The sequence below is a fragment of the Diadema antillarum genome, unplaced genomic scaffold, assembly GCF_040938485.1.
Source record: "Diadema antillarum isolate AM-2024a unplaced genomic scaffold, OU_Dant_1.0 seq00001410_RagTag, whole genome shotgun sequence".
Lineage (NCBI taxonomy): Eukaryota > Metazoa > Echinodermata > Echinoidea > Diadematoida > Diadematidae > Diadema > Diadema antillarum.
In genome coordinates this window covers 1,055,076-1,073,447 of record NW_027272164.1, presented here as the reverse complement: position 1 = coordinate 1,073,447, position 18,372 = coordinate 1,055,076, and the positions used below count along the sequence as shown (strand labels likewise).

The following is an 18,372-nucleotide window of genomic DNA, read 5'->3' as shown; positions in this document are numbered from 1 at the left end:
TTAACTCTGATCCCAGTATGAATGTGACTTGTGCGTACACAATTCTCCGTTCAGTACAGGACTCCACAATCGCGAATTTAATTACTCACGATATCGTTGGGAAGTTCGGATTCACGAAATTTTAGACTCGCTAAATATATGGCATATACAGTACTTATGATTATGGCAAGGATTCTTCTATCACAGCTTCATTTCACTTTGTCCTCTCAGGATTTAGAGATTGCTGCGGCATTCAAGCTGAACACCTCCATGGCAGACTTGACGGCGAACCTCAAGCTATCGGGACATGTCAGGGTAAGGAACAATTTTGTCGGCGACACAACTTTTCAGCCATTTTATTTCTTGACATGCTGCTGCTCTATCCAGAGCTGCCAAGTCTTCCTGACTCTACAGGAGGCTTTCCTTGAAACCTTGATGTCTCTTCATGTATGAATAGGAGAAAATGAAATCTTCCTGATTTTGGAATTATTTGACTGTGTCTGTTGAGTTGCAGATAGCACACAAGCATTTACTTGATTGCTCTGTGGAATCTCCGCAATTTGATGGGTGAACACAGGCAGGCCTGTCTGTGACTTTCATTTGAGTTGAATAGTTTCTTAGAAGATCAGAAAGTTATTGTGAACTCACAACATGAACAAATTGAACAGGGAACTTGAACAGGGATGTGAAGTGTAACTCTTCTGTAGGTTATTGTTAGTTTTGGATACAGTAATTACACCTCATTGTGAAATTGCTCCATAGTGTATAGCTCCCCTAAACACAGTGTGCTACAATGTAGTTTGATTGGTCAATGAAGTATGGAAAGTTGCCACACACCTCACTATGCAAATGAAGGTATTGATGGTAATCTTTGGTACCTCTGCAATAGGTTATGTCAAATCAAAGTGCTGTGTTAAAGGTAAGCATATCATACAAGCTTGTGAAATTATGAATTTGTCAAAGTCGAAGTGCTCTGCTGAGAGGCGAATGTACTTTACAAGCATTTGAAATTCTGATTTTGTCTATTTTGTCTTCCCTTGAACATATGCCTCAAAGTTTGTGGTGAGAGCTACTTGAAGTGAAATCAGTTGTCTGAGAGGGCACCAAATTATAGAGTGACAATCCCATTCAGAAATATAAAGAGTTTGATCTACAAACAAGTTGACTCCTTTCTTGTTAAGTTGAAATGGGTCTAGGGCAATTACCCCCTGGACAATTACCTCAGACCATTCCCCTTCCCCTGACCCTAATCCTAATCCTAAACCTCTTTACGCTAAGCTTATCCCTAACCAGTATTTAGCTGGGGGGTAATTGTCCTGATACAAGTTGAAATATTGTATGTAATTTATACTGCTAGAAAACGAAGAAAATAATCGGAAAATATGGGATGTTTTTAATCATAACTTCCAGAATATGCCTTGTTATGTTACAAGTGAGGTATCACGTGAAAGGTTTTATTTTAGGGTAGGTAGGTCGATTTTTTTTTTTTTTTACCACCGCACTTTGCAGTGAAACTAACACTGTACGACTGCATATGGTGAAGTACAAATAAAAACTTGTAGAAACAACCGGATGTTGTAAGAAAAAATCATGCTGCCACACACGCGGATTAAATGAAAACAAGCAGATAAATTGCAAAAAAAAGATAAAAGTTGTGAAACTTGAATGAGAACCGACGAAATACGGGAAAAGATGGCGACTGCGCCGAAGCGATAATGATTGCACTGTCAATATCAAAATATTGTGCTATCGTGATTGCGATAGCGAAGAATGTTTCTTTGAAATCTCTAGGGTCACGGATATTTTTAGGGTCGGTTGTGTTACGTCAATACAACTTTTTTTTTTTCTTGGCCCATTTTGCAATCAAATTCTTTATATATTCGCTGTCTCATCTTCCCGCCACCCCACCCACCCCCCCCCCCTTTTCCCCAGGTTCTGCTGAGCAGTTGCCCCGGTTACCAGGTCTTCGTCCCCCAGCACCTCCACAACAACGTCCCGCAGATCCTGCACCTCCTGAATGACCTCTGCGGGCGGGAGGACTTCCTGACGACCTCTGACCCAACCTCGCCTGACCCCAGTAACGGCTACCTGCTGCTGGTCAAGGACGTTGAGGGGGAGCTGGCCTCCACGTGGGGCGGGGACACCACCTCGGTCAACCCCAACATTGAGACCACCATCGCCACCTCCGATATACAGGTGACACCACCAAAGGGCTAACACTGAGAAATTAAAGGCAATGTTTAACATTGGGAGCAGTGATTTTGATTTTGTTCGAGTTATCACATTTGATGCATATGTGTAGGTCAGTTGTATCACAAAACATCCTACCGTGTAAAATTTTTGCAGTAAAGCCTAAAATATAAAGGGATATCACTATTTTTCTCACTAACACATAACTGTAGACAGTTTAGTTTTAGAAACAATTTTATTATAACTATTGCTCACATTTTGTGTATTTAACAATACTTAACATTGATTATACTTATTAACTTTTTTTACACTGGATGTTTCTATCCCTAACTCACATTTCAGAACTTGTACTGAACGAAGAAATGTATACGTGTATGTCACATTCATATCGGGATCATAGTCAATGTTTTTGTGTGTCTTTAATTTCGCAAATAGCACCTGACTCGCGAAATTCGTGAAAAGAAAAAAATTCGCGAAATATTCAGTGTATACAATATATTTCTTGAGAGCTGTTTTGTGAAATTTAATGGAAATTTACCATTCTAAATCTTTCCTAACTATGATTCGATCTTCATCAAATTGCACTGTTGTGCCTAGGCTCTTTGCTTTAACCCTTTGAGTGCTTTTAGTGCCTGTTGGCACAGAAAATGCCATGGCATTATGCACACTGTCCAAAGTCTCTGGCACAGAAAGGGATAAATGACCGCCACCTCTTTTTCTGCGTCCCCTCCCTACAGGTTGACAGTATTCTGCTGGTGGTCAACCACTTCTCCGAGCTGACCATGCAGCGCAAGGCCTTCCAGCGGGCCATGAGCAGCACAGTCACTCTGGTCAATGAGCAGACCTCCAGCCACAACACCATCGCCGATGCCCTCGAGGAACTGAAGGTAGGGGGGTTGAGCAGACACAAGTCAAACCTGCTTCGGTGACCACTTGTCTATTAAGGCCACATGTCCCTAGAGACTTAAGTATTCCCTAGAGAGCATTGCACATGTAATGGCATCTTTTCTATGAAGACTACCTGCCCATGTAAACTATTGTGCATGCTTTGATATCACCCTTTAAAGGTCTATGTAAATGAGCTTTACTTTATTAAAGGTAACACCTAGTTCTTAGAAGGGCTCAAAATTCATCTGCCACCATTTGTAAATCGCTTGCAATATATTGGAAGAGTCTACTAAGAAACTTGTCTGGCTGATGTTATTTACTAGGATAGTGTGTTGTTGTGGAGTATTTTGAGGTCAAAGTGTAAAATAGCTTTGATTGTAGTACACGACTTTTGTTGCAGAAGAGCCCTCCTTATTCAGTAATCAGTAGGTAGAATATTGCATGATGGTCGATCCTGCCCTAGCAATCATATTTTCCCAACAAGCTGAATTGGATTCACCCTCGCACAAGATGGATGGTTATTGCTAAGGCCATGTTTGTTGAGTACTGACAACCAATTAATATAGAATATTATGTAACAACAATGATCGGATATGTTCTCAGACTGCAATACTGTCGGCGTATCTTTTTGGCTAATATTTTGCGATTTCATCATTACCCAACTTGTAAATTTCTGTTCATTGACAATTAGTTTCTAGACATCTGTGCCAATCATTGAAGAAAGCACTCTAGCGTGGGTGCAAATCAGCGAATAAGGTACAGCAAGGGTTAATCCATTAAAGTCTAGGTCCCCCGAGTATACTCTGGTGGTTGTCCATGGAAAGTGTGTGTTATAGCTAAATCAGTATGTCCTCAGCAGGTGAAAGGGAGAGGGTTGCAGTGGCTACTCAACTACAGTGCACTCCTGTTGTAATAAACACAGTTTTAACGAAATTGTGGTGACAACGAAGTAAAATTTCAGGCCACAACATTATACGTTCTATGTTTTTTTATTATTTATTTGTTCGGTTATATTAAGAAAATTATCTGTCCCGAGAACTTCGTTATAATGGGAATCCACTGTACTGACAGACCACCTCCCCCATTCTCTCCCCTCCCCTTTTTGCTTACCCGTAGGATAATGCCCTCACCCTGTGCCACAAGATCGTGGAGGCCATCTCCCTGGTGGAGGAGAACCTGGACGTCGACTCCGTGGCCGACATGGAGGAGACGGAGAGGATGAGCATCGCCGCCTACTTCCGGGACGCCATGTGCCAGTGTTTCTCTGTGGCCTTTGAGGTAAGACATGCCCCTTCTAACTCGCAAATGTACGTCTTGTGGAATCACTGAATGCAAAAATAGTATTAGTACACATCAGTGAATTTTGAGAAAAGTCACGGCAATCCCTTCTCTCTCTCTTTCTCTTTTTTCAGTTTTGGTTACTGTAAAACATGATATATTCGCGGCATGAAATTTTCACGAATTGGAGCTGACAGCCCTTTTCGTGGCATGAAATTTTTGCGAATTGCCACTGGTGTTCAATGCATGTAGTGTAGACAAAAACTTTTGCGTGCATTTTAATTTCGCGAATTTTGGCGCTCGCGAAATTCGCGAAATTAAAATGCACGCAAAAATTTCTTGTTTTATAGTATATCTTGTGTGACGTATCACTGGATGGGAAGACTCCAGCATTTTGTGATGTGACAGTAGGACAATGATATATAGAAAATAATATGGCAAACATAATTATTTCGATGTTGATAATGCTTTCAAAGAGCACTTAGCTTAACTCTTCAAGAAAGCAGGGGAGTGATAATACCTTCATATGTCCGTATTAAGTGCAAAGAATGTGTGCTAAAAGAAAAAAAAATGTGTGTGTCACTGAAATGTATATAACATTTCCAATATCATTTGCCAAAGATGATGATCTGATCAAAAGTTACTCTGGTGTTATTTTTAGTCAATACCTTTTTTTTTTTCCTCTCTTGTTTGTTCATTTTGCTCTATGGAATATTTGACATCCTAGAATTCAACAACAAAATTTGATGCATCAGTGAATATGTGAGACTGAGAGCTATAACTTAAATTTTGTTCAAGGCATGACACCACAAGCATAGATGGACAATTTGTGTGTGTATGAGAAGTCAAAATTGCAAATTAGTTTATTGAATTAAGTGGAGTTATTTCCATATTTGTTGTCTCTCTTCTCTTTTGTTCAAATGAAGTTAATCAGAGAAACAAATGTGTCGTGGAAACCAATAATATGTGAAACATTGGCATTCGTCCTTATAAAACATAGCAAGATTATACATCTTGAAAATGAGTTTCAACATTTTGTATGGTAATGACTACAAAAAAACAGCAACAAAAGAGGTGAAGCTTAAAGGGATGGTACAGTATTGGTGGAGATGAGAATTTGGCTTCTAACTTTTTGCGAGATACCAAGAAACACTTATGATATAGTACAGAGCATACCATTTTAAGAGGAATTCACAGTTTATTTGATGAAAATCGGGGTTGGAATGACTGAAACATCCAAAAAGAAAGTAAAACAAAGCGATCGTAATAAAGTGTGGGTCCCACACTTTATTAGAATCGCTCTTTTTTGGATATCTCTGCCATTTCAAAATCAATTTTCATCAAATAAACGTTGAATTCCTCATAGAATTACATGCTCTGTAATATTTCATAAGAGGTTTCTCATTACAATATGTACCTCACAAAAAATGTTAGAAACCTGAAATTAGGTCTCAACCAAAACTATACGATCCCTTTAATTTCTCAGAAGAACTCTCTTTGGAAACTTGTTTGTGTGATGTTCATTCAATGTAACTCTAATAGCCAGCAATCCTAACATTCCATTCACTAATCGTAAATTTAGAGCCATTTTGTTGGTTGTGATGGTATGATTTACTTCTTTTATCTTGCATGTCACATTCAGTACCACAAGGAAGTGAGTCGACTGCTGTCCAACAAGCAGGGCCTCGGCGAATCCATCCTCAAGCTGGCTCAGAAGTGGATGAACTTTGTCCTCAAGAAGTTTGAGCGAGGAAAGGGCTGTAGACCGAGGTAATACTGCTGCATTCAGTTTTTCAACCCACAATCAGGGGCCTGTTGCATAAAAGTTACTATTATCATGGTAACTTTGCCATCCAATGGTAACTACCATGGCAACAATGCTCAGCAGCCAATCAAAATCAAGAATTCCATGGAAGTTACCATTGGATGGCAAAGTTACCATAATTGTAACTTTTGTGCAACGGGCCCCAGGTCAGCGTACACACACGCCTCCGCATGAACACCAAAGGTGGCCAGCCACCTTTCCACATGAGGGCATTCAAACTAACAGCTCTCAAAGCTATTTCTCTTTACTTTGCACCCTTCCCCCCCCCCCAAAAAAAAAAAAAGAAACATTCTCAGGTTTTGTATCATTTCAAAGAGGACAAAATTGTCTTTAGTTGCACATACTAGCATTCAATGAATGCAGCAATTATAGCATTCAACAAAATGCTAATGAATAGTTTCATTTCTGCATTTATAACTATGACATATCCCATATGTAGCCTCTGCGGGGGGGTTGTGCCAGCTACAGGATATCTTGTAACTGGTATGATAAAGAAGTTTATGCAAAAATATTAGTACCATACGTTACTGCAGTTTGTGGAAAATTAGACAATTTGTTCATTAGCTGTGAATTTTTAAAGTTTTGGTTTAGTCTAAGCACTGTCATAACTTGGTAAGAAGATTACAACAATCTGTCATGTCACATTAGGGCAACAATATTATTTTTAAAAATGTAAAGAAAATGCTACAATTTTTCTGTTTGTTTGTTTTTTTTTGAGGGGGGGTTGAAAATTCAAGTTTTATGGTTTTGCATGAGGTATGAAATAAATAGCTCTTTTCAACAAGCCAACAGCAGAGTTGTATTGAGTAGCTTGCCTCTCAGTCTCACTGAATGCAAAATCGTGTTCCATTGCACAGAAAGAGACCATTCACCATTTGTTTTATATAACATTTTGGAAGTTCACGTGCGTGGTCCAAGCCAAGGCCTGAATGTAATGGCAACTACAATAATGGTTTAGTCAACAGCTCGTTTTAATATGGTTCCATGACATTTGCTCCTGAGACAATTGCTCCCATGAAATAATTGCATGCTATTAAAGATAATATAAAGTTTTGGTACCTCAAAAGTTTCCCTGAGTTTCCTTGTCTTAGTTTGTGTTTCAGGTTAAAGTACCTTTCATATAACTAACACTGTGAGACTTACTCGCCCCAAAGTGCTCTCATGTCTTAGTAATCATGCAATAATGGTTTCATACAATACGTGTATATTGATTGTCGCGGTACCGCGTCGAGTCAAACTAACGGCTCGTTCGAATTTTTCAGAGCCCGCTCTGCTCTGGTACGAAACCAAGTTTACCAGCTTGTCGTATGGTATATGGAACCTATCATTCTGATTTTAAATTCTCTTCATCAATATATCTATCTCCAGGTGGTCCAACCAGGGCTTTGAGTTCTTGATTTTGGCCTGTGAACCCCGCAACGTGACTCACCTCATGGACGAAGAGTTCCAGGTCAGTCATTGCCACACTCTTTTTTTTTTAACCTTCTCAGAAGCATGACTTGAAACTATCACTTGTGTATCATGCAATGTGGCTGTTTGTGGTAAAGACAAACGTAAGCATCATGCCCTTGTTATCCCTTTCTTTAGTTGGGACTTTGGACAATGTGTATAACACTATGGGGTTTTTCTGTTCCAATGTGCTTAAACACAGAATAATTTTGACTTACGGCACTGAGAAGCCAGTTGTGCTATTCCCCCCTTTCCTGTCGTGTGCTCTTGAATGACCGACAGCAATGGACATTTATAGAAAAAGAGGAGTAAAGTTTGAGAAATGCAATGATGTGCTTGATTATGCGAATATATCTAATTATTCTGATATTGAAGCTGATTGATCAGTTAGTGCAATATGCTAGTTACAGAGTCTGAGTTCTAGATAGTGAAATTGTGAAATAAAAAAGCTAAGAGAATGAATTAGCTCAGAGAAAATTTTCCAGTTACTCAGGACTAGGTAGTTGAAGGCCATTACCTGTTGTTTACTGCATTCTTATCTCTTTAAAGTAGAAGCTGCCACTCCCCCTTCTCTCCCCCCCCAAAAAAAAAAAAAAAAAAAAAAAAAAAACAACAAACAAACATGGATAAGAATATAATGAAATGATGATAAATGATGCTTGAACACCAATAAACCAGTATTCTCTTTTTTCCCCCCATTTTGTTACCAGGAGCTCCAATCTCTAATGATGCGGTGTATCCAGCATGTGATCGGTCAAGGCAAACCCTCTCCAGCCAGTCCAGGTAAATCAGTGGAGATGACAATCCTTTCAGCACTCGCCGGTCAGGAAATCTGTTACTAGAAAAATATTGTTCAAAGTCTGTTACATATAGATGTAAATCTGAATATTTTTTCTATAAGAATTTTGCAACTGGAAAAATGAGATAAATGTGTTTGAATAGATAAAAGTAAAGTCTATGGATGGTGTATTGACTTTTCATGCCATGCTAGAGATCTACATTGTATGTAATTTTTTAACTTGCTAGATTGATATATCCAGCCTTCATTGTTCAGTATACTTGCTGTTGAGTAGGATTTTTCCAGGCTCATAATTTTCAGATGCTTAGAAGTGGGCAATTTTGTGTGAGTGCTTGTTTGCACCAGGTCGGGTAAGATGGATTTCACATGTTTTTAAATTCGATGGAATCCCATTTTCTTTGATCGTTTTTCCACTGAAGTTTTTAATTCCACGGAATCATAATACAAAAAGGTGTTACTTCTGAAAAACAAAAAAAGAATTGGTGTGCTTTTATTTTTGTGCTGGTTTCTTGTTGTTCAAAATGTACAAAATTTCCACTTTCACAATAGCTATCATTGCATTTTGCTTTGAATTCCTAAAGTTCGCATTGCGTCCCCCGACTTCGCTGGGAGCAAGGTGCCACGCATTGGCACGCGAAGCAGCAAGTCGTCGAGGACGAGCTCGTCGTCGGAGCAGTCCGTCACCTCTCCGACCAGCACGGGGGACCTGAGGAGGATTCCCAGCATGGAGAGGTTCCTGTCCATCGCCTCCTCCTCCAACACCAGTCCCACGGAGGACAGGCTAGGTAAGACGAAAAGGGTTAGATCGTTCCTCTTGTGTGCATTGTCCTGTTGCACAGTGCCACTCCAGTTTTAACAAGCATGATTATACCGAAATTCTCGTTACGGTAGGCGCAGTCAGACTGGCAAAAGATCGAGAAGTTTAAGATCACGCTCTATAAGATCTCGAAGTTTTGCCAGTGTGACCGCAAACTTCCCGCGAAACTTCCCCCAAAACTTCTCGCGAAACTTCCCACATCAACTAGGGATTTTTCCCCCTGCCCCTCCAAACTTCTTGATCTTTTGCCAGTGTGACCGCGAGAAACTGAAATTTCGCGATCTTTGTCACGTGACCAGTCCACCACTGCTTGCGGGTAGTGTCTCTGAAAAGCGAGGCCATTGTCATGTACAGATGTGCATTGTTCCGTCATAATAACTAGACATCGGATGGCACGTTCTTTCTTCTTTCTTGCGCGCACGCACCGATGACACAAACTTCTCAATCCAAAGATCGAGAAGTTTGGCTGCCAGTGTGACCGCACGACAAAAGAATGGGAAAATTAATATTAAACTTCTCGATCTTTTGCCAGTCTGACCGCGCCTAATTAAGTAAAATTTCAGGCCCCCAAATTACCATCTATATATCTTCATGTGCTTTACTCTTCAGCTGTAACGACATTTCGATATAACGAAAGAAAACCACCGGTCCTGAGGACTTCTTTGTAAACGGCAGTGAACTGTTTGTTTTGATGTTAAGTACTTGGCTACAAAGTAGGTGTGGACGTGAATATGACCTGTGCTTGTCATTGTTTGATTCCACTATTTTAGTTTGTCTTAATTCTGAAATGCAGTGCATGGTTAAAATCGTGTTAAATTGCCCATAGCAGGCTGTGCTGCGGTCCAGTAGGAAAGATGTGGGCTTTCTGGCAAATCTTTCTACGCCAAGAGTTTAAAACGCCTCTGGCAAGTGCGTAGCAAATTTGTGTAGGCATTATCATGAGGGAATGTTTAAATCCTCGAACTCAGGGGCAACCATGTGCCATCCACAGAAAGAATTATAATGAATAATGTTTGAGGGCTACCAATATAACACTGAGATTAAACTTTGTTATAATTCGGACTGTCTCTGCATTCGCCTTTCCTTTCTTTCTTTTGAAATAAACTTCTTCTTTTTTCCCTCAGAAAACTCCTTAACAACACATGACCCCTTTCTGCATTTTGTAATGACACTTTCTCATAATGGCCTGTAAAATAATCACAATTGTACCTACAATATTTGTTCAGTATTGAGGCTGAGTTGAACTGTTCAGATTAAAGCCCAGAGTCCATATCTGTCGTTGAAAGACCAGCTATATATATATATATTTCTTCCATCTGTTTGTGTCCACTGATCAGATCCAGGCTTTCCGCGCTACGACCGGCGTGCCAGCCCCAACCCCTTGTGCTCTACCCCCGCCGGCCACTCCCAAGTCTTTCGTACCCTCTCCCGGGACGTCGACGGCACGCCCTCCGGCGGTACCGGTGTCGCTGGGTCAATGTCAGCGGGCGGGACTCCGGCCGGCTGCGCCCGCGGCAGCATCGCCCGCCGGGTCAGCGAGATTGAGGAGCTTGAGCGGAAGCGCACCGCCCTCCTGCAGAACCGCTCCATGATCGGGAGGGTGAGCGACCAGCAGCACAGCCAGGAGGTGGTCAACATCAACTGCAAGAAGGTGACTTTCAGGTGGCAGCGGGGCTTCAAGATTGGTGAGTGTGGCCAAAATTATTGTTATTGATGATAGGGTTTCATACGATTGATTATAGGAAACTTGCCATTATTTTGTGTGTTGAAAATAGTAATAGTGATGAAAATGATAATAGAAATGATAAAAATTGTAATATTGATGCTACTACTACTACCTTCATGTACTACTATGGATGATAATGATGATGATGATGATAATAATAATAATGATAGTAATGATAATGATGATGACAATAGTAATAATAATGATAATGATAATAATATGATAAAAATAATTGCAATGTTAGTAAGAAAGTAATGCATAATGTTAGTGTCAATTCTATATTAATAATTTTTTTTTGTTATTACCGCACTCATGTTCTTACACTGTAAAATAAAACCACCATGTGGTGTGGCTGGGCACATATACAAGTCAAGCTGTTACAGTTTAGTGTTACTTAAAATCTAATGCCACATACTTGTCACTCACTATACCTCACTTTGATATTTTCTCGAAAGCAGTTTGGACATTATGGTTGTGCTAAATTGTTATGACTGGAGGTTTAGTCCTAATTTTAAAGGTCCAACTGCAACTCATACAGACATACTATAGGGCCAATCAAACCTTATTCATGTTGTCTTGATCAAGCAGATGTTTCTTTTGTGGCCAAATACCCTCTGTTGACAGCTGTGAGAAAATAGATGGTGATTATTATGTAATGCGTTACCAACGCCATATTCAATTAAATGAAAATACATATACAATGTAAGTGTGAGCTGTGAAATAGAATGTGCACTTCCATGTACCTTCTGCTACTTGCCCTTTCAGGCGAAGGCCAGTTTGGCACTACCGTTTACTCTTGCATCAATATGAATACTGGAGAGACGTTGGCTGTGAAGGAGGTATGTTTGCATCAGTAGAATTGGAAGATCTGAAAGGGAGGGTATAGCTTTGGTTGAGATGGGACTTTGGGTTTTAACTTCTTGCAAGATCATTAGAAACCACATATATGAAATATTAAAGACCATACAATTCTAGGAGGAATTCAAAGTTTATGTGATGAATATCAGTTTTAAAATGGCTGAGATATTCAAAAACAAAGCGGTCCTAATAAAAGATGGAACACACCTTAAATATCTCTTAGAATTGTATGCTCTTTTATTTTTCATGTGAGTGGTTTTTAATTATCCCACACAAAAAAAGTTGAAACCTGAAACCCCATCTTAATCAAAAACTATACTATCCCTTTAATGAGATTAGATTGTCATGACCTTAGCGTGTGATTTGAATTTTGCAGTCAGAACTAAAGCAATTAACCACAAATCTTGCTCAAAAACATCCCCAATAAATCAGACTAGGCTACTAGGTTTTCCAATGTGAGAAAAAATAAAAATGAATGCGTGAATATGGTGTACTGTGATTCGAGTGCACATTCAGCACTTGTTGATGGTTGTGTTCACATGTAAGAAAAAACAGTGTAAACAAAGCACCTGCAATAGTTATCTTGCCCCGGTGCCTTGCTGTGAACATTGTGTGAAAATGTTCACATGGCAAGATATTCTGTGTTTGCAGTACTTGTGCGAGACAAAACACAACTATGCAATGCTGCATGGCTACTTACAAATACATGAATTACAGTGACCCATCTGTTGATTTTGAAGAGTACTGGTTACCCTCCCCCCCCCCCACAAAAAAATAAATAAATAGATAAATCTACATGAACTCTGGTCAGTGTAAACATGGTGTTACCATGAGTTGTAGCATATGTGTGTCTCATTCTCTGTCAACAAGTTTTTGAATCCTTGGAGTTTCTGATATATTTAGGAGACATTATCCCATTTGTTGCCTACTGTAAATGTATAAATATTTGTGGTACATTAATTTTCGCATATTTCGCGCTACTTCTGGCTAGCGTGAATTCTAAAACCCGCAAAAATATCTTCACAATTTTCTCTGCATATTTTGAATTGGTTGACAATTGCACAGCGCCAAGTCAAAAACCCGCAAATATGTTTTGGAGCACTGACTTTCAATCACGAAAAATGAATCACATGAAAATATTGACATTTGCAGTACATCTGAATGCTTTCTGACCAGCTTCAGATTTCAACAGTTCTCTTATCTAGATGAACAGAAATGCTGCAAAGATTAAATTAAAAAATGGAACGTTGCTTACAGCTTTGGCAGTGGAATTACAGGTCAGGCAAACATGAATTAATCTTTGTCTCTCTGTTTAGATAAATGGTATTTTATTGAAGTATTCATGTCTCGCAGTCATACGACTGAATTGCACTTTGAATTACATCGTAAAAGAGACAACAGATATTACAAAGAGGTATTCATACAAATGAAACAAGTAAAATACTGACATTAGGAAACGAGGTCATACGACAGGACATGTAGACCTACAAACTGAGCAAGCCGCAAACATAACATCATAATGAAAACACAGATGATCAGGGTTTGGTATTCACACACTCTCTTTCGACACCCGCCTCACACACTATCACACGCCCTTTCGCTCTTTGTCACTTTCACTCGCTCTTTCTCTCATGTTTTTGCATATGCACCACTACGCTCCCATAATATATTAGTACATTAACAGACCTGCTAATTTCCTATTCTTGTTACTTTCCTATTCTGGTTAATTTCCTATTCTCGTTTGTTGTATTGAAGATGCGTTTCCAGAGGAATGACCACCAGGTGATACGAGACATTGCTGATGAGATCAAAAATCTGGAGGGCATCCGGCACCCAAACCTGGTCAAGTACTATGGTGTTGAGATACACAGAGTAAGTGGTGTTTAAGATATAGTGGACTATCCTCCTAGTGGCACTAGAGCACTACAATGAATTCTTGATGACACAGATTGATAATGAGTGTAATGGTGTTGAGATACATGGAGTAAGTGGCGCTAAGAGATTTATGGTGGACAATCACCCTCCTTTTGACACTAGAGCACTATGATAATTGTTTTTTATGACACATTTTGATAATGAGTGTAATGGTGTTGAGATACACGGAGTAAGTGGTGTTCAGATATTTAGTGTACAATTGCCCTTCTTGTGACACTAGAGCACTATGATAAATTTTTTATTTCATTGATTGATGATTAGTGTAATGGTGTTGAGGTACACAGAGTGAGTGGTGTTAAGATATTTAGTCATTAACCCTCATTCTTGTGAGACTGGATCACACTGACTACTTTTTGATGACACAAATTACTGCTCATTGCAGTGGTGTTTGGATACACAACATAACTGGTGTTAAGAGATTTAACCAATAATCCTCATGACACTAGACCATTGGGACTAATTTTTAATGACTCAATTTGATGATGAGTGTCATGGTGTCAAGATACACAAAGCGAGTAGTGTGAGAGGTTTAGCCAACAATCCTCATCCTCGTGACACTGGAGCACAGAGACTAGTTTGTGATGACACAAGTCCATGCTAAGTGTATCAGTGCTAAGATACACAGAGTTAGTGATGTGGCTAACATTCAGTGCATAGTGTGGATAGAAACTTTTGTGTGCGTTTTACTAGTACTTAATGCAAATCTTGGCTCCTCGCAAAATTCGCAAAAATGTCATCCATATCAAAAATTTCTGGTTTTACAGTTATGAGACGAAAATAATTTACCAGAACACAAATTAACAATGTGTACAGTGGTGTTCTAGTATACACAGAGTGAATGGTATTACATAATTAGTCACAACACCTCCTCTACCACCCATACTTTGACACGTTTGCAGTAGTCCTAAACTTACCAAGAAAACAGAGTGATGATTGGTGTAATGTGTGGACATACCAGTACACAGAATAAGTGGTGTCAAACAACCTCTCCAACAACCTCTCTGTCTGCTTCCCCTCGTGTGCCAGTGCATTATCTGACCACATTAACTGTCGACATGGATTGATGAGGGGTGTTACTAGTGTAGAGCTACACCAAATATTATAAAGAGGTGTAAGAGATTCATGTGCTGGGCAATTCTCCCTTCGCCTCAAGAAAGACCCTCTTCTGGTGTAACCAAATGCTTTTACACCGATTGAGTATTGGTGTAGTGACTCCCAGACACACGGGGTAAATGGTGTTATTGGTTCATCCCTCACTCTGTTGTCCTCTTCTGTAGTGGGTGCCCCCACCTCTTAGCAGTGTGACCAGTTTCTTTGTTTTTTTGACAACAGTTTAACCCTAACTAGGCCGGGGGGGGGGGGGGCCTCTGAGGCCCCCCCTCGACGTTTCGCGCGATGTATCGCTATCGCGAGAAGCTATCGCCGTGACGTTTCATGACTTTTTTCTTTTGAGTCTCTTGCATCTTTTGACACCAAATTTGCGATGCCCGGGCGTGCGGTTCCGAAGTTGCGCATAAATATGCACGTGCATGTCAGACCAAAAATTGCTCAAAAATGTGAATTCGTGTACAATTTCAATGCAAACTGTGTTTACAGGCAAATTTCATAAAAGCATGATTATTTGGGGGTTTCATTGATTAAAATCAATTAATAACATATTTTCTTGTTCAGAACAATGTCGCGGACAAATTTCATTGAAAAAACAATGAAAAACGTAAAGTCGAAAAACAAGGAAATACATACAAAATTCAAAAAACAATAAAACACTTAGGAAATTTTTTCTGATTGCGCAATTTTTTTCTGTTACATTTGCTAGGGACACTAAAAAGAATATTTACACAAAAAATGTGCCTGTTTTGAGCTTTATTTAGTGATTTATACCAAATTGTCTGATTTCATGCATCATTATGCATAACTTAGCATAATTTAGTGTAAATGATAATTTTTGAAAAAATTAACTTCATGGTACCTTTGATTACATCATAGGCAATGTGTGTGCCAATTTTCGTCGCGATCGCGCGGTCGACGGTTGAGATCTGGAGGGGGGGGGGGGCGCCTGGGAGGCCCCCCCCAGCTCTATCATCTACCTAAATAGCCCGGCCTAGTTAGGGTTAACATACCACTACAGTATATCATAAAGTGATGTGAATAGAAAATGGAAAAGATGATTGGAAGAAAATATATCTCAATTACTCGGTATATTTATATTTGATTTTAATACATGTACCTCCTTATTCGTGTTTGAAGTTAAAATTTCTGTGAATTCCTTATTTTATGTTTAACATTAATGAAACTTTAACCATCCCGTTCAACTAAGACCAGTCCATTTTCTAAAGTCAACTGGATCATGTTGTTGAATCAGACTTTAGATAGTCCGATCATATACCAGTTCTGAATTGCTACCACTACACGCGACTGGTAATTTCAACCCCCAACCGGCCTGATGTCCTCCCTTCAACTCTTGCTGTTTTTTTAAATTTGTTTGTTACTGCACCGACCCATGTCTTGTTGCCACACCTGTAAGTCCTTGCCCCTCCCTCTCTTGCAGTGTCCGCCCAATCACCAGGAGTGGAGTCAATATGTAAGGGTTGCCATGGCTACTCAAATTATCGTTGAGAGAGAGAGCATTCAGTACTTGTAATGCCCCTCATGCATATGGCTTGTTATTTTTTTTCTTTTTCTGTCTGCGGCATGTTGTATATGTGCATGAGAGGTGAATGTCTGAAGGATTGATTCTCATCCCTGAAACTCATGCTGCTTGACTTTGTCATGGGATCAGTTGCCTCAAGAAAGATTACCAGTGCATGCGTGGGTTGTTTGATCCGATTGCTAAACACCAGCTGAATATACAGTAGCCAACCTTTAAAGGACAGGTTCACCTTGATATGTCCCATGGATTGAGTGAATGCAGCAGTATTAGTAGAACACATTAGTAAAAGTTTCAGAATAATCAGACTATCTGTTCAAAAGTGATGAGTTTTTAAAGTTTCTGTGCTGTCACTGCTGGATGAAAAGACTACTACAGTGCATGATGTCATATGCGTAGAACAATATAAGGAAAATTTGAAGAGAATTCCACAAAATTTCTTGGAAAAAGTACACATTCCCTTGATTCAGTACCAGAGACTCCAACCCTCCCGTTTTCGACGGGAGATCTCCCTCCGAAATCCCTTTTTTGCAAAATCTCCCGTTCTCCCACTTGAGATTTAATTTCTCCCGCCCTGGCTCTGTGTCTCCCGCTTGAAATGATTTCTTACTTAATATCATTGTATGTTGAAAAAATAAGCCTTAGATAGCACGAGAGAGCATCTAGAACCCTAGAGCAAGGAACTTCGCGCACATCAAATTGGAATCTCCCGTTTGCTAGGGGTTTTAGGCCGGAGAATCTCCCAATCAGAAGGTGATTGGGGTTGGAGTCTCTGCAGTACTGAGTTGTGTTATTGGTAATATTAATCCCCTGCCTTTTGAAATAGGCAAGTCAAGTGCTCTTCTGTGATGTGAGGTCAGTTGAAATATGTTAAATTTTGTTTATATTTTCTTTATATTGTTCTACACATGTGACATCACAAGCTATAGTACATATATAGTCTCCTCATCCAGCAATTGCGGCATGGCAACTTTAGCATTTTATAACTTTCTGACAGATTGTCCAATTTTCCTCAATGTGTTCTACTAATATTCATGCCTTTTCTTAGTCCTTGTGTATATGAAGGTGAACTGGTCCTTTGATATTCATCATGTCACTTCAGCAGTCATTTTTTTTTTCAGCTTTCTGCAAGAAACTCATTTTATTGAATGACATGTATTCTCTTTTCTTTTTGTCCCCGCCGAACGAGTTCGAGCAGGGGACTATGAAACGGGCTCCGTACGTGTGTGTGTCTGTGTGTCTGTGTGTCTGTCTGTGTGTCTGTCTGTGCGTCCGTGTGTGATCAAAATCTTCAATTTGCTACTTCTCTGTCATTTATGAACCAATTTTGATTCTGTTTGCTTTATATGATAGCACTACATGGGAGCTTTGAAACTACGACACAGAATTTCAGTTGTGACCTTTGACCTTGACCTTTGACCTATCTTGTACATTTTGCTACATAATGCTACTCCTTCGCCATTTCTAACCCGATTTTGATTCCGTTTGCTTTATGTGATAAGGGCTTCAAAACTTCTACACAGAATTTTGACCTTTGACTTCTTTGACCTTTGACCTTGATTTTTGACCTATATTGTACATTGGCTACAAAATGCTACTCCTTCGCCATTTCTAACCCGATTTCGATTCCATTTGCTTTATGTGATGGCACTAGGTGAGGGCTTCAAAACTTCTACACAGAATTTTGACCTTTGACTTCTTTGACCTTTGACCTTGTTTTTTGACCTATATCGTACATTTTGCTACAAAATGCTTCTTCCGGCGGGGACATATATTACGCACCGCGTAATTTCTACTTTTCCTTGTTTTAATTGCATGTGTTTATGTGCATTCCACATGCATTGATGCTACATTGTAGCTACAAGATAATTGTAGGTATAGAAACGTACAGAAATATGTAGGGGAAAAAATATCATTGAAGAGGTCGGAGAGCAAAGTGAGAGGCTGATTGACAGTTCATTGTGCTTGTATCATGAAAATC

At 39.6% G+C, this 18,372-nt stretch overlaps 1 protein-coding gene across 1 annotated transcript in view; it reads left to right on the top strand.

The window, feature by feature from the left end:
• The window catches only part of LOC139709130 (mitogen-activated protein kinase kinase kinase 4-like), a 37,880-nt gene that overhangs the window by 11,477 nt on the left and 8,031 nt on the right, over positions 1 to 18,372 (top strand). Inside the window, exons 9-20 of the mRNA XM_071621091.1 lie at positions 211 to 294; positions 1,912 to 2,175; positions 2,907 to 3,056; positions 4,174 to 4,335; positions 5,978 to 6,105; positions 7,529 to 7,610; positions 8,320 to 8,392; positions 8,990 to 9,193; positions 10,563 to 10,910; positions 11,717 to 11,790; positions 13,565 to 13,681; positions 16,293 to 16,325. Coding sequence (XP_071477192.1) covers positions 211 to 294; positions 1,912 to 2,175; positions 2,907 to 3,056; positions 4,174 to 4,335; positions 5,978 to 6,105; positions 7,529 to 7,610; positions 8,320 to 8,392; positions 8,990 to 9,193; positions 10,563 to 10,910; positions 11,717 to 11,790; positions 13,565 to 13,681; positions 16,293 to 16,325 — 1,719 coding nt within the window. The remainder of the gene's footprint in view (positions 1 to 210; positions 295 to 1,911; positions 2,176 to 2,906; positions 3,057 to 4,173; positions 4,336 to 5,977; positions 6,106 to 7,528; positions 7,611 to 8,319; positions 8,393 to 8,989; positions 9,194 to 10,562; positions 10,911 to 11,716; positions 11,791 to 13,564; positions 13,682 to 16,292; positions 16,326 to 18,372) is intronic.